The 17,627-nt window shown below is 34.3% G+C and overlaps 1 protein-coding gene across 1 annotated transcript; it reads right to left on the bottom strand.

Moving 5' to 3' along the window:
* Positions 1-6,963: 6,963 nt before the first annotated feature.
* On the bottom strand, positions 6,964-7,959 carry LOC103680798 (olfactory receptor 2T8-like). The gene has a single exon (XM_008710279.1). It carries the CDS (start codon positions 7,957-7,959, stop codon positions 6,964-6,966), a length of 996 nt encoding a protein of 331 aa, XP_008708501.1.
* Positions 7,960-17,627: the final 9,668 nt, after the last annotated feature.

Here is a 17,627-nt window from a genome sequence, read left to right as displayed (position 1 = left end):
AGATTCCCAGGAGAACTTTGAATTCATTGGCTTCATAAAATCTGCCATATTTATTTGAAATGTTTCATCATACTTGTATTTGCATATCCCTAGATAATAATTATTTAGCATTGACATCAGTCACCTAGAATTTACAGCATAGTGAGATGGCTTTCAGAGATTCCAAATCAGATAACCCAAAAGAGTGTCCCCTGGGGTGTTGGCAAGCATAGTTCTACACATTATCCTTTCATGGAATCTTACATAAGATTACACATCCTTTCAAGTGTTTCCACTAGATTCTACTATAAAAAAGACAAGGAATATATAGTTTGTGTACTTTAGTTACTTAGAATTAGTAATTTTATTACACATTGAAGAAACATGTGATTTAATTGTTTAAAAGGGTATACAGCTTCATATATTAATGAACCATACTCATATTTGTGTACCTCTAAATGATATGCTTTTTTTACTTTAAATTTCAGTTACTTCAACATTTATTTTATTTAGTTTTTTATTATTATATGTTAGTGACCATACAGTACATCATTAGTTTTCGATGTAGTGTTCCATGATTCATTGTTTGCGTATAACACCCAGTGCTCCATGCAATACATGCCCTCCTTAATACCCATCACTGGGCCAGCCCATCCCCTCAACCCCTCCCCTCTAAAACCCTCATTTTGTTCTCTGATGTCCATAGTCTCTCATGGTTCATCTCCTCCTCTGTTCCCCCCCCTTCATTTTTCCCTTCCTTCTCCTAATGATGTCCCTGCTATTCCTTATGTTCCATAAATGAGTGAAACCATATGGTAATTGTCTTTCTCTGCTTGACTTATTTCACTTAGCATATGGAATCTCATGTGATGAATCAGCATTAAAAGGTAAATAAATAGGCAAATAGGTAGACAGATACTTTGAGAGATGAAAAGAAAATAATTACACTTTGAGTCTGGATTCAGATTAAAGATATGTCTGCTCTGTATTATTGCACAAGCAAGTTACAGATTGTTTGGAGTCCAAACTATATCTAGCTTTAGTTTTGAAACTTAACAATATGAGCTTGGATTAGTAAATTTAACTCTATGAGTCTCATCTACAGATGAGCAAATCAAAACCACAATGAGATATCCACTGACACCTGCTAAAGTGGCTATTATCAAAAATATAAGTTTTGGCCAGGATGTAGAGAAAAGGGAATCCTTTTGCAGCATTCTTGGGAATGTAAATTGGTATAGACACTATGTAAAGTATATGGGAGTTCCTCAAATAATTAAAATTAGAAATATCATATGATCTTTCAGTCCCACTTCTAGGTATATATCCAACGGAAGTAAAATATGTATCTTGAAGCAATATCTGCACTCTTATGAATTTTTCAGCATTATTTCCAACAGTTAAGATATGTAAAACACACACACACACAACTAAGGGTCCATCAACAAGTGAATGGATAAAGAAAGTGTGGAATATGTATTAAACCCAAAAGACTCCACCAGGACTGCTAGAACTGATAAACAAATTCAGTAAAGTCTCAGGATACACAATCAAAGCACAGAAATGTGTTGCATTTGTATACACCAATAATGAAACACCAGAAAAATAAATTAAGGAATCAATCCCATTTACAATTCATTCAAAACAATAAGATACCTAGGAATAAACCTAAGCAAAGTGGTGAAAGACCTGTAATCTAAAAATTATAAAACTCTGATGAAAGAAATTGAAGAGGACACAAATAAATGGAAAGGCATTCCATGCTCCTGGATTGGAAGAACTAATATTGTTAAAATGTCTTATACTAACCAAAGCAGCCTACACATTTAATTCAATCCCTATCAAACTACCAACAGTATTTTTCACAGAGCTAGAATAAATAACCAAAGCAACCTTGAAAAAGCTATGTAAAGTTGGAGGCATCACAATTCCAGACATCAAACTGTATTACAAAGCTGTAGTGTTTAAGACAGTATGGTACTGGCAGAAAAATGGTCACATAGATCAGTAAAACAGAATAGAAACGCCACAAATGAACCCACAACTCTATGATCAACTAATCTTTGACAAAGCAGGAAAGACTATCCAATGCAAAAAAAGACAGTGTCTTCAATAAATGATGTTGTGAAAACTGAACAGCAACATGCAAAAGAATCATACAGTGGAATTGGATGACATTATGCTAAGTAGAATAAGCCAGATGCAGAAGTACAAAGACTTCTCAATTACACTACCATGTGGAATCTAAAATGGTCAAACTCTTAGAAGTAGAAATGACAGTCATCAAAAGGTGAGGGGAGGGAGAATTTGGGGAGACTTGGATCAGAGGCTGTAAAATTTCCATTATGCAAGATAAGTAAGTACTGAAGATCTCATGCACAACAATGTGAATATAATTAACAATACTATACTTTATAGTGGAAATATCTAGGAGCATTAATCTTAAGTGACCTCACTAGCAAAGAAAGAAAGAAAGAGAGAGAGAGAGAGAGAGAGAGAGAAAGAAAGAAAGAAAGAAAGAAAGAAAGAAAGAAAGAAAGAAAAAAGGAAGCTAACTATGTAAGTTGATGGACATATCAATTGGATTGATTATGGTGATTATTTCACAATGTATACATATACTAAAAACTCAAGCTATACATTTTAAATATATATAACTTGTATTTAGCAAAAAATACTTAAATAAAGCTGGAAGAAAAAAAAAACAAGAGTTATTATAAGATTGTATAAGATAATGTTACTTAAAATGTTCTTTGTATAAGTTATCACTGAAAAAGAGCTGTGGCATTTACTATCTTTATTATCATCATCCAGCAACATCAAGAAAGGTACCATCAAATTATTTTCATCCAACACCTGATATGCCTAGATTCATTATCAGTATAGTTCCCAAATCATTTCTGTGTGTCATTTCCATCTGATTTTCACAAAGTATCCTCAATTTCTAATGTAGATCTCATTTCACTAGAAGTTCAGTTATACATACACAGGATTAAAAGATAAAACACCAAACTCAAACTCAGAAACCAGTAAAATTAGTCACCATTTGTGTTTGGAAAAAAAATCGATAACTAATATATCTACTATTTCCACAAAAACTTGAATTATTTCTAGGTGTCCTTTAAATTTAGAAATATATAATTGCCCCAGAAATAGACAAATTTTGATTTTACTATTTTACCTTTCTTATGGTTTAATTTTACATTTTTTAATAAAATTGAAAGAAGGAATCATTTAACTAGAAGTAACAGATTCATATAAATTAAAACAATGTGTAACAATAATAAGTTTGCCCTGGCAAACATGTAACCATTGTGCTCATTGGCAAAAATTCCTCAGAAAGAACAGGAGGGGGAGACACGGGCTTCCAGTTATTAAATGAGTAAATCACAGGAATAAAAGCACAGCATAAAAATATAGTCAGTTATATCATAATAGTGTTGTATGGTGTTAGATGGTATCTACACTTATGGTGAGTATAGCATATGTAAAAACTTGCCAAATCACTATGTTCTACACCTGAAAGTAATGCAACATTATGTGTCAACCATACTCAAATAAAAAATGTAAAAAAAATAAAATAAAAAAATAAAACAAACCACATACACACACACACACACACACACACACACACACACATATACATGTAAGAAAGGAAATTCTACTCTCTACTGTTGTTATTGAGGATTTGGACTCTTACATGTCAGTTTTGTTCATCAAATTTTATGTAAGCCCATGTAAAGCCTATGGCATTAAGACTCAATCCCATATTTTACAAGGACCTTCATATCCTTTCCCATTCAGACACCATATTTATGAACTAACTCCAAAATCACTTCTTATTGTAAAAATAAAGCCGTTCCTACTCAAACACTACTTAAAATCTTCTACCTCTGGTTTTGACCCACTTTTACATAGAGTAAGTCACTAATTTCTTAAACAGATCACCTTAAAATTATAATGATTTTAATCTAGACAGTAATCCTAACTGCCAGAATTAATGCAATGGCATCAACATTGACATGAGCACATCATATGCTTGCATGAAAAAAGTTCTACTTCTGGAGAGTGTAAATCAGGTTACACATACCATACTAAAGCACTCTACACCTAACTACAATTTTTCCCATCTCCAGAAGATTCATCACAGGCTCTGTGGACAATGCAGCTCCCCTTTCTTGATAAATATGATTTATATTTCAAATAAAATTGTTTCTCAAAATATGTTGGCTCAATTAAGGGACAAATAAATTCTTCTCATATTTGAATTTTATTTTGTATCCATATAAAATTTTGTATACATTTTGTGACACAGAATTATTACTACTCTTAAAGTGACCATATTTTCATGAACATGGCATCATTTAGTATAGACCTTAATCTTTTTCAGCATAAATCGAGGAAAGAAGTTCATAGATAATATCAACCATTGACTATATTATCAATTTAACTGTTTCACTGCTAATTTATAATAGATTTTTTAGGAGAAACACCAATCCTTTCCAAGATACAAACACACAATCTTTCAAATACATTTCCATTAAATGAAATTTTATTTTTGAAATCCCTTGGGTGTGAGATACCTTAATATATCAATTGCTTACTTTAGTGGTTTAAAAAGAGCAGTTCTTAATTAATTCTAATCTAATTTTTCTAAGCACTTGTAGAGGATTATTATCTCTTATGTAATAAATTAAAATAAAAAACAGTTATGACATGTACTCTTTGTTATCTCCCAATTTTTCAACATCACTGGGTTGAATAGCTGACAGGGATCCTACTGTTATCATATGAACAAAGTCATTTTTCTGAACAGATTTCTTTGAATACCTTCCAAACAAATATATATATTCATCTCCTATCCCTGCACTTGACATCTTAGATATTTAACGAAAACTCAGCAGCAACCATGATTCAAGTTCTTTAGGTAGAGATTAAAGAAAATAACCCTTTTCTGTGTGTGTGTGTGTGTGTGTGTGTGTGTGTGTGTGTGTGTTCACTTGTGAAAGCCCGCTGAGACTTGAATGATATAGTTTAAGTCACTAATAGCTCAAGATGGCCTCAGGCCAAGATTGGAAAGGAGTTCTATTAATTTATTTACATGTTTTCAAAGATGTGTTTAAGGTCAATTCAGTGGGGAAAAATATATTTATTCAGATTCTTCCAATACTATTATGTCTCTAAAGGTTTATGGAGTCATAACTTTTATATATTGTTATTCAGTAATTGCATAATAATGTGTAAACATATTAATTTATTTGGCAGTTTGTAGAACACTGGCTTAAAAATTAGATACATTATAATGAAAAGTGATACATTTTATATAAACAAGCAGAATTCTTAAAATACTACACAATTCAGATATAATCATTAATTTAGTGTAGATATTTATTTTTGAATTATTCTCATTAAGTTAGAGATTACCATTAAGTTATAAAACATGTTTTACATTTTAAAACAGATAACAAAATGATAGTACTACTTTGATGGACTACTATTTAGATTATATAATAATTCATTTTTATTGCAGATAACCCCTTAAATGTTCTTAGATTTTGTATGTACTCTAGTATTTGCATCAGTGATACATTTTTCTTGGGAAAGGGGTACCACTAGTCTAATTTAAAGGGTTCTTTTCTAACTTATTTATGATAAAATATATATTACAAAATTGACAATGTTAACCATCTTTGTGCAACTCAGTGACATAAATGCATTCATATTTTTGTTCAATCATCATCACAATCCACCTCTGGCGTATTTTCAACATCCCAAACAGAAGTTTCTCACCTTATAACAAAAAATTCCACATTTTCTCACCCTATAATCCTACTAACAATTCTTTCTGCCTCCATTAATTTGTCTATTCTAAGTACCTCATATAACTGTAACCATACAATATTTTCCTTTTCTGTTTGGTTTATTTCACGTAGACAAACTTTCTCAAGATTCATCCATGTTGTAGGATGTCTCAGAATTTCATTCATTTTAAGTGCAAATAATAATCCATTGTGCATATATAACACTTTTCATTTCTGCATTCCTCCTCCTGTAGGCATTTTTTCTTACCTCTTTAGCTATTGTGAATTATGCTGTTATAAATATTTGTGCACAGATATTTGCTTGTTTCCACTTTCCATTATTTTTGTTTATATCTAGAAGAATAATTACTAAATCACATGATAATTCAATGTTAAATTTTCAGAGAATTGTCATACTGTTTTTCACAGCACCTGACCATTTTACATTCCCATCAAGGATACACTAAGAGAAAAAGAAAGAATGCACTAAGATTCCAATTTCTCCACATTCTTGTCAGCATTTGTTATTACTAATAATGTTTAATAGTATCTTTCATAATGGGGGAAAGGAATATTTCATTGTGGTTTTTATTTGCATTTCCCTAATGACTAAGATTGTTGACTATCTTGTCATATGCTTATCAGACATTTGTATATATTCTTTGGAGAAATGTGTATTTAAATCCTTCACCCATGCTTTAACATGCTTGTTTTTTAGATTTATGAGTTACTTATGTACTCTAGGTGCTTATTCTTTACATGACATATTTGCTTCAATTACATGAGCTATCTTTTCACTTTATTAAAGGGTGGTTATCAGAGGGGATGTAGGTGGGGGTGGGTTAAATAGGTGATGGGGATTAAGGAGGTCATTTCTGGTGAGTGCTGGGCATTGTATATAAGTGTTGAATCACTAAATTCTACACTTGAATATTACACTGTATTCTAAGTGGAATTAAAATAAAAAGTTGAAAAAGAAAAAAAAACAAAGTCAAGAAAAATTTTTAAATACTATAAAATAATTATTATACATAAAAAAGATCCAAAGTAGATAATTGTAGACACAACTATTCAAATTAAAATAGTAACAGTTATAGATATAATGCATAAATAACTGTTTCCTAGGAAATTTCACACAATTTCTTTTGTATAACCTTGAAATTTGGGGCAAATCAATGTAATCTTATTCATGATTTAAGGTAGGACACTGACTCATACACTTTCTCAGGGCCCCCTTGACATCACCATTCCTCATACTGTAGATGATAGGGTTCAACAAAGGAGTGAAGATAGTATAGAACACTGACACTATTTTATCATGGTTAGCTGACCTGTAGGATTTGGGTCTCATGTAGATAGAAATAGCAGCTCCATAAAAGAGTCCCACCACAGAGAGATGTGAGGAGCAGGTGGCAAAAGCCTTCTTGCGGGCTTCTCTAGAATGCATCTGGAGAACTGCAGCAAAGATGAGACTATAGGAAATCAGGATGAGAGAAAATGGGACCAGGAGCATTAATACACAGCAAATGTACATGACATTTTCAAAGACTGATGTGTCAGCACAAGCCAAACGCACCAGAGTAGGAGCCTCACAGAAGAAATGATCGATCTCATGTGCATCACAGAATGGAAAACTCAGCGTAGCAGCAGCCTGCATGAGCCCATCAGCTGCCCCCAGGAACCAAGACCCCACAGTTATTCTCAGGCATAATTGCCAGCTCATGAGAACGGCGTATCTCAGTGGGTGGCACACAGCCACATAGCGGTCATAGGACATGGATGCTAAGAGGAAGCACTCGCCCCCTTCCAAAGTGATGAAGAAGAAGATCTGCAACCCACAGCCAGCAGGGGACATAGACTTATTGCCTGTCAAGTAGTCAGCTGCCATTCTGGGCACAATGGTGGAGACCAGCATCATATCCATGAGGGAGAGTTGGCTCAGTAGGAAGTACATGGGAGTGTGGAGCTGGGCATCCTGGTGAATCAGGAAAATCATGAGGGCATTGCCCACTAAGGAGGTGATGGCAATTATCAGAACCATCACAAAGAGAAATAGGTGGGTTTCTGTGTGGTTAAAGAGTCCTAGGAGAATGAAATCTGAGGTGGTGTTCCAAATGTTCATGATTTCAAACAGGAGTGACACTGCATATGAAGAAATAGATGACAGAGTTTTCATCATTTCAATGTTCTATCTCAATTACATTTTTCATGCAAAGTATTTGTGTGAAAATATTTTAAAAAACTATTCCAGATACTTCATCTGTGATTTGTAAAGTCTTTTTAACTTGGACATAATTTTAATTTCATTTTTATTTTTCATTTTCTTTACAAGTACTTCTCAGGTTTAGTTTGCTTAATTGATATAATGAATAAAATTTCTTGATGAATTGAGAATACGTTGTAAGCATGTTTTCATGCTACCTATCAACATAATGGTCAAGGATGAAAATATTCAGTTTGTTATTTATATTTGTGCTTGCTTTTATCATGCATAGTCAACATTCTTACAAGCTGAATTAAATCAATGGGTTCAGCAATATAAAAGCTATGTTCTGTACAGAAGAATGAAACTTGGGGCACCTGGGTGGCGCAGTCCTTAAGCGTCTGCCTTCGGCTCAGGGCGTGATCCTGGTGTTCTGGGATTGGCTCCTCTGCTGGGCTCCTCTGCTGGGAGCTGCTTCTTCCTCTCCCACTCCCCCTGCTTGTGCTCCCTCTCTTGCTGGCTATCTCTCTCTGTGTCAAATAAATAAATAAAATCTTTAAAAAAAAAAAAAAGAAGAATGAAACTTGACCATTCTCTCACACCATACACAAAGATAAACTCCAAGTGGTTGAAAGCCCTTGATGTGAGATAGGAATCCATCAAAATCATAGAGGAGAACATAGGCTGTAGCCTCTTCAACATTGGCCACAGCAACCTCTTTCATGGCACATCTCCAAAGGCAAGGGAAACAGAAGCAAAAATGAATGTTTAAGACTCCATCAAGATAAAAATCTTCTGCACAGCAAAGGAAACAGTCAACAAAACAAAGAGACAACCCACAGGATGGAAGAATATATTTACAAATGACACTACAGATGAAAGGCTGGTATCCAAGATCTATAAAGAACTTCTCAAGCTCAATACCCAAGAAACAAATAATCAAATAAAAAATGGGCAGAAGGGACGCCTGGGTAGCTCAGTCTTTAAGCGTCTGCCTTTGGCTCAGGGCGTAATCCCGGCATTCCGGGATCGAGTCCCACATTGGGCTCCTCCACTGGGAGCCTGCTTCTTCCTCTCCCACTCCCCTGCTGTGTTCCCTCTCTCGCTGGTTGTCTCTCTGTCACATAAATAAATAAAATCTTTAAAAAAAATGGGCAGAAGATATGAACAGACACTTTTCCAATGAAGACATACAAATGGCTAACAGACACATGAAAAAATGTTCAACATCACTAGCCATCAGGGAAATTCAAATCAAAACACCATTGAGATACCATGTTAGAACGGCAAAAATTGATAAGGCAAGAAAGAACAAATGTTGTAGACGATGTGGACAAAGGGGAACCCTCTTATACTGTTGGTGGGAATGCAAGTTGGTACAGCCACTTTAGAAAACAGTGTGGAGGTCCCTCAAAAAATTAAAAGTAGAGCTATCAATAGAAATTGCACTACCAGGTATTTACCCCAAAGATATAGATGTAGTGAAAAGAAGGGCCATATGCACCCCAGTGTTCATAGAAGCATTTTCCACAATAGCCAAACTGTGGAAGGAGCCAAGATGCCCTTCAACAGATGAATGGATAAAGAAGATGTGGTCCATATATGCAATGGAATATTACTCAGCCATCAAAAAGAATGATCACCCAACATTTACAGCAACATGGATGGGACTGGAGGAGATTATGGTAAGTGAAATAAGTCAAGCAGAGAAAGACAATTATCATATGGTTTCACTCATTTGTGGAACATAAGGAATAGCAAGGAGATCGGTAGGACAAGGAAGGGAAAAATGAAGGGGGGGTAAACAGAGGGAGAAATGAACCACAAGAGACTATAAACTCCAGGAAAGAATCTGAAGGTTTTAGAGGGGAGGGGGTGAGGGGATGGGCTAGCCCGGTGATGGATATTATGGAGGGCACATACTGCATGGAGCACTGGATGTTATATGCAAACAATGAATCATGGAACACTACATCAAAAACTAATGATGTACTCTATGGTCACTAACCTATCATAATAAAAAACAAAAAAAGCTAAGTTCTTGTTAAATAGGGTTACTCATATATAACATAGCACAATTTATTGAAACCTACCAAAATCTGATAGTTTTTCCTGACATTGATTATTCTGGGAAGACATTTTTACTTTCCGAAGAAGAGAAGTTGTATTTTCAGGTGTAGGAACTGGAAGGAAGTAGTCTGTAGATAGAACCATAACTTAACTTGGAATTGTTAGTGTATTTAGTTTGACTTTATCAAGTTATGCACTGAATATATAATTACTTTCTTAGAATATGTTCCCCAATGCAAGACTATAATACTAAATGCAACATTTCATTACCTGTATAAAGGGATTTTGTGTAATGATATATTTCCCTTCAAAGCCACAGAGGCACAATCTTCTTTGGGTAAATAAGAGAAAATAAATGTGTCAGTACCCAATATAGATATCAGTTCATTTCTTCTTCAGGCCCAAGAGAATCTAAATCTCTAAAGGCATTCTCTTTGCTGATCTTCTAGTACTGAAACCGTTCTAGCTTGTTGAATGAATAGGATCATGCTTGAAGAGATGAAGATGCTAATTCAATCTCAAATATATGGTCTAATTCAATGGAATGGCATGACAGGAATCCACCTCTTCCATGGTCATTTGATTTGCTCCCAATTTACAGATGCCTCCTGTACTGGAATGCCAATCAAGACACAGAAAGTGCAAAAATGTCACTCCAACCCTAACTCCATTGCTTCAGCATCATCATTGTACTGATAGCATTCTACTTCAGGTTGTTAGTTGGTTGTTTCAAAGTTAAAGATAGAAACACACTTCTCCTCATAGATATACTCTGCATTTCCCAAAACTTTGTTATCTGCACACCCTCAAATCTGTAGCATTTGCAGTGCACCTAGGAACTATATGAATTTACTAATTGTGGGTCTCTCTAGTGCCTTCCTGAAGGATATCCAATCCCTCCTAACTCATTTATTTAACTTGAAGCCTTCTTATTTTAATTATTCTAAACTCTCTCATTCTTGAAAAATGGTAAAATTTAAAACTCGCTTAAAGTTCTGCAATATCTGTAATATAATAACTGCAGGATGTTGAGTGAGATTCTTAAAATAACTCTTGCTATCATCTTACCCATGTTTAAATGTACTGTCACTACACTGGCATTATGTATATTCAACATTATTCTGTAACCATGACCAATATATAACAGAAACTCTGTGCCCATTAAACAATGATTTCCTGTTTCTTCCTGTCCCTGGGATCTGGCAACCACCATTCTGTTATTCTGGCTCTATGAATTTGACTACTATAGGATCTTTAGTTTAGTGGTATTACACAGAATTTGTCTTTTTATGATTGGCTTATTTTACTTAACATCATGTCATCAAAACTTGTTCATGCTGTAACATGACAGAATTTCCTTCCTTTCTAAGTTGAATAGTATCCCTTTGTATGTATATACAACATTTTCATTATTAATTCATTCCATCTATGGACATTTGGGCTGCTGTCATTCACTTCAATTGTATATTAAAGGATAAATTAAGTGGATTTTTTTATAATATTTTTTTATTTTAATGTTTTTTTATTATATTATGTTAGTCACCATACAGTACATCCTTGGTTTCTGTTGTAAAGTTTGATGATTCATTAGTTGCGTATAACACCCAGTCCACCACGCAATACGTGCCCTCTTTACTATCCATCACCAGTCTAATATTTGTTTTAATTTTTATAATGTGAACATATATAGCTTAATAATATAGCAATTTGATCTACTTGTTTTTTCCTTTACATGTATGCAAGAGAGATGGATGTGTTTTTAGAGACTCATTACAACAACTAAAATTATTATTTCAACTAGTAAATACTGTTTCTTGGGAAGTTTATAATTTTTGTTCTTTTAAAATTTGGAATTATTAGTCCTTAACTTTTGAATGGAGGTAGGTATGTATCTATGTATTATTCTGAGGTGAAATATATGTATAAAAACAATTCATCATCACAGATCTAATTGTCTTTTCAATATGCTATTTTGTTTATAGTATTTACTGGCAAGATCAGCTAAAAGTGTTAAATAATATCACTGGTAGAAAATTACATTTTTCCAGGAACCATAATGTTAAATTATGTGTTGTATCAAAATTCCTAAGTATATTTTCATATTATATAAGAGACACAATTGTGTTAACTAATTAATATGATAGAAAATTTACACAAAGAGGATTCAGGATATCCTAATTGACTATGCATACAAAGTGGTTGAAAATCCAAATGAGAAATTAAATTATCCTGCAAATAAACTATCTAAAATGGCATCAAGTAGAAGAAAGAAATTTCAACACTAATATAAGATTGAAAATTTAGTATTCTGATTCCCCCCCACTCTGGTTTTAAAGAGAAATCATTTTTTATGTTTTCAGTCTTTTACTTAGAATGGTGCTGAAATTGTGGTATCTTTATGTGAATCATAAACTAATATATTTTTCATTGATAATAGAAGGCACTAATATATACTCCTTTTTTTTCTCATACTGTAATCACAGAAAATTTACGGGATTCTGATAATTTTCCTTCTGTATTTTTCTGATCCCCATTGCCATAACTTAACCTAAAAACTGTGATTTGTTTCCCTCAAAATACCGGGGTTATTAATCAATTTGTTCTGTTGAAAATAAAATAATAACAGCTAAATCATTTATTAGACTGAATTGACAAGTTACTGCAAGAGGTTTAACCTGACAATTACATAGACTATCATACCTTTTAGTTTTTCAAATTGTCATATACCTAAACAAAAAAAAATATTTGTGAAACTACGCAGAGAAAGTAATGTGACTTTGGATTTTCTGGAGTTCAGACCTGATAAAGTACTAAATATTAAAGATGACTATGAGCTACTCACATAGATAAAAATGGTGACTTCAACAAGCTGGAAATGTTTCCTCTCTGAGCTCGGTCATCCTAATGCATCTCTTTGGGAGGAGGAAGGATCTTATAGTCTGGCAGCATCAAACTCACTTGTATCAGTGCATCCAGTGCCCTACTAAGGGGTGTGGCCTATTGACGTCTTTTGCCAAAAATACTATCTTATTAGTATAGCAGACCAGAATAAATCTGAATCTTGGGATGACAAAAATGTTTAATTTTCGAAGATTTTAAAGATCACAGATTTTACATTCTTTCAGAAACTTGTGATTCATTAAAATTAAAATGAGAATCATCTATAATCAAAATGTAAATAAATGTCCGTAAACTTCCTGCACCTGGGTGGCTTACTCGGTGAAGCTTCTGCCTTTAGCTCATTTCATGATCCTGGGTTCCTGGGATCCAGCCTCACAACAGGCTCCCTGCTCAGCGGGGAGTCTGCTTCTCCTTCTGCCCATCCCTCTGGTCCTGCTCTTTCTCTTTCTCTCACTCTCTCTCTCTCTTTCAAATGAATAAGTAAAATCTTTAACAAAATAAAAGTACATTAGGAGTGAATTAAGTAATGCTTGCACTATGTTAAACTTTGATGGGGCAGATAACAGTGCATTATTGAAAGAGAGCTTTTGTCAAAGACAGTAATTAAAGTGATCAAGCCCATGTAGGTTTTAGCTATTTTTTTCTCATTAAACTTAATTTAATTGTTGTGTTGTAAACTTATTAGCTTGTGTTTTTATGATTTTATTTTATTTTACTATTTTATTTTATTTGATATTGTAGGTAAGTTATACAATCTATGATAATAGCAATAACAGAGCAGAATGCATTTATTGTGCCAATCACTTCGCTGTTTGATTTGATATGGGTTCTTTCCAAAGATTTTGTTATTGTTTGTGCCATGTATTTTCAGTTTCCAAGCAAACCTTGGTTCTTGGTGACATTTTTACCACTTCATTTACCTTGGCTTGCCTAAGAAATATGTATGTGTGTGTATATACACACACATACATATATGGAATATATGGAATATCTATGGAATATATATATGGAAATAGATTATCGTGATTGGAGTATGCACTTGTGATGAGAACCAGGCATTGTATGGAAGTGTTGAATCACTGTATTGTACACCTGAAACTAATATTACACTATGTGTTAACTAACTGGAATTTAAAAAAAATTTAAAAAAGATATTAGGATGACATTCCACAATTGTAAAATAAAAAAAAAAAGGTCTCTTGAATGCAATGGTTTATGTAAAATGCTGCCTCTGTACAAATATGAGATAATATAATTGCTTAACCCATGTGAGCTATAAGAATTATCATTTTTTGTTTAGGAGGTAAGCACAGTGTAAATTTTAAACTTCTGCCTTTGGATATTGAATTTTATGACAGTGGCAAATCCTACTCTGATTTAAAACATAATTTACCACGTGAGTGAAATCTACATCTGGACAAAACTACAGGCTCCTAGCTAAGTTTGAGAAGTACATTATAGACAGGTAGTATGTCAAGTTACAAGTAAGACTTGCAGGAAGACTGGAAATATTATTTTCAGTAAATATTCATATTTTTCTGTTTTAAGCTCTGCTGTGCCTCATGACAAAGGGCTGTCAATCAATGCTCTAGTAAAACAGGGTGCCACTGTCTGATGTGGCAAATAGACTGTGTGCTATGTAGATCAAATGCTCTGCAGATTTCCACGGGACAGGAGAATGAGGAACAGATAACCTTCATGTCAGAGGAGGAAAGGCACATAACACTCAGAACTCTATAAGAAAATTACAATGAACTTACAATGACTCTGGGTGTCAAAATTGAGATTAATTTAGGACTGTTTATAAGTGTGTGAGCATAATTTTGGAAAACCATAAAGAGTTGTTACAGACCTCCATTTTAGCAAGAGCAAGTTTTGCAACCACTCTCCCCCTGCAAGCATGCAGGGATGGAGTAGATTTCAGACTCCATCTAGACAAGCTATGTGGAAAACACCTTACAACAGATGCTTTGACCCAGCCAAACAGCAGATACAGAAAGCCACAAACTAGAAGGAAGGAAGCAAAAGAAAGAAATATAACGTTTTTTTTAAACCAACTCAAAGATGCAAACCTTCAAGAATGATATTGCCATGTGGGAAGTTTATTGGGATAGTATTCTAAGGATCAACACCCATGCAATAAAGGAAGTAGAATTGGGCACAGGGAGATGTTGAACTGGGAGGCAGACCATACCAAGTTCTCAGCTACCTTAGGTGGATTTCTGAGATGGACCTTCCATGTGTTCCTGCAATAGGGCCCCCACAGAAGTACTTATCTAATGGGGCCTGCCACCAGGAAGGGATCGTGACCTTAGGCTAAACAGTTTTCCTCAACCAAGATCAATGCTTGCACTCCTGATAGCTGGAACAACAGGTACTTCAGTTCTGTAAGGATAAGGGGAGTATAGGAGCATACAGTCATGCAAGGTACACTCCATGAGCTACACTCCATCAGAAGTCAGAGGGAAGGGGACTCTCGGATGCCATCACACAGGTTGGCTTCCCATTGCACAGTGTGTGCGGATCATGTGAAGGAGTGCACAGGAAACATCTAGCAAGAATGACCAGTTCAATAAATGTGTAGTTTCCTTCCAGTATAAAGATACAGAGAAGTTTGGCATTTTCCCACAAGGAACATGCTGGCATGAGGAGCTCAAAACATCTGCTGGCAGGTCTGTTTTTTGGTTTAGAGGAACTATTAATATGTCTCTGATGAAAGTATCATTCCTGAACTGGGAACCTGGAACTCTATCCAAAAAGCAAAGGTACATGTGATGGATAGCACATATTTCCAATATGCTTCAAGTGTAAAGAGAAGGGTAATCCATTATACAAAAGTGTTCCCTTGTCTCAGCTCAGATTCTGAAACCAACAGCTCTCAAAAGATCTCAAGATTTTGATTTTCCTAAGTGTGTCTTTGCTCTGCACTATGGATTCAACTGTGTTTCTCCAAATTACTCTGATCTGCACTCTAAACCCAAATGTGATGGTATTTAGAGAATAGGTCTTTACAGAATTCATTAAGTTATATATGTTATATATTTTCTTGTTTTTATTCATAATATTCAAAATATTCAATCTATATATATTTTTCTTATTTTTATTCATTTATATTTTATTCACTTATGTATTATTTACTATTTTTTTTAAATTTGAGTATAATTGTCATATAATATGATTAGTTTCAGGTGTACAACTTTGTGATTTTACTAGTTATACATTGTGTTATGTTCACCACAAGTGTAGGTAAAATTGGTCCAATTACCTACCTATTAAAATATCATTAACTGTATTCCTTGTGCTGGGCCTTTTTTTCTGTGATGTCTTCATTCCATAGTTGAAAGCCTGTATCTCACACTCTTATTCAGTCATTTTGCCCAGCCCCCACTCACTTCCCTCTGACAACCATCAGTGTCTTCTCTGCATTTATAGTTCTTATTCTGGGTTTATTTTTATTTATTTATTTTTATTCATTTTTTCTAGATTCATCTTATGAGTGGAATTATAGGGTATTTGTCTTTCTCAGTCTGATTGGTTTCACTTAGCATAACACCCTCTATATCCACCTATATTGTCTCAAATGCATGATCTCATCTTTTTCTCATGTCTGAGTAATATATTTCATTGTGTGTGTGTGTGTGTGTGTGTGTGTGTGTGTATGTTTTGTGTACACATCCTCTTTAGCCATCTGGCTATTGATGCATCCACATCTTATCTGTTGTAAATAATGCTGCAATAAACATCATCGTTCGTATTTCTTTTCCCAAATCAGTGTTTTCATTTTCCTTGGGTAAATGCCTAATATTGGAATTGTTGATCATATGGCATTTCTATTTTTAATTTTTTGAGGAACATCCATTACATTTTCCACAGTGGCTGCACTGATTTCCATTCCCACCAACAGTGTAGAAGACTTGCTTTCTCTCCACATCCTTGCCAACACTAATTATTTCTTCTTTTTGATTCTAGCCATTCTGACAGGTGTGGTTTTGATTTCCACATCCCTGATAATTAATAATATTGAGCATGTTTTTTTATATCTGTTGGCCCTCTGTATGATCTGTGTGTCTTCCTTGGAAAAATGTCTATTCAAGTCCTCTGCTCATTTTTAATCAGATTATTTGTTTTTTGTGGTTGAATTGTATGATTTTTTTATATATTTTGAATATTAACCGCTTAATGCATATGTAACTTGGAAATATCTTCTCCCATTCAGTTGGTTGTCTTTTTGTTTTGTTGATGGTTTTCTTCACTGTCCCAAAGTGTTTATTTTGGTTTAATTCTAGTAGTGTATTTTTTGCTTCTATTTCCCATCCCTGGAAAATATTCCTATGCTAATTTCTTTTTTTTTTTTTTAAAGATTTTATTTATTTATTTGACAGAGATAGAGACAGCCAGCGAGAGAGGGAACACAAGCAGGGGGAGTGAGAGAGGAAGAAGCAGGCTCATAGTGGAAGAGCCTGATGTGGGGCTCGATCCCAGAACGCCAGGATCATGCCCTGAGCCAAAGGCAGACGCTTAACAGCTGTGCCACCCAGGCGCCCCTCCTATGCTAATTTCAAAAACCTTACTACCTATATTATCTTCTAGGAGTTTCATGGGTTCCTCTCTCACATTTAAATCCTTAATCTATTTTGACTTCATTTTTGAGTATTATGTATGAAAGTTGTCCA

Source organism: Ursus maritimus, unplaced genomic scaffold (assembly GCF_017311325.1).
Source record: "Ursus maritimus isolate PB19 unplaced genomic scaffold, ASM1731132v1 scaffold_5, whole genome shotgun sequence".
Lineage (NCBI taxonomy): Eukaryota > Metazoa > Chordata > Mammalia > Carnivora > Ursidae > Ursus > Ursus maritimus.
This window is presented reverse-complemented; position numbering and strand designations above follow the sequence as displayed.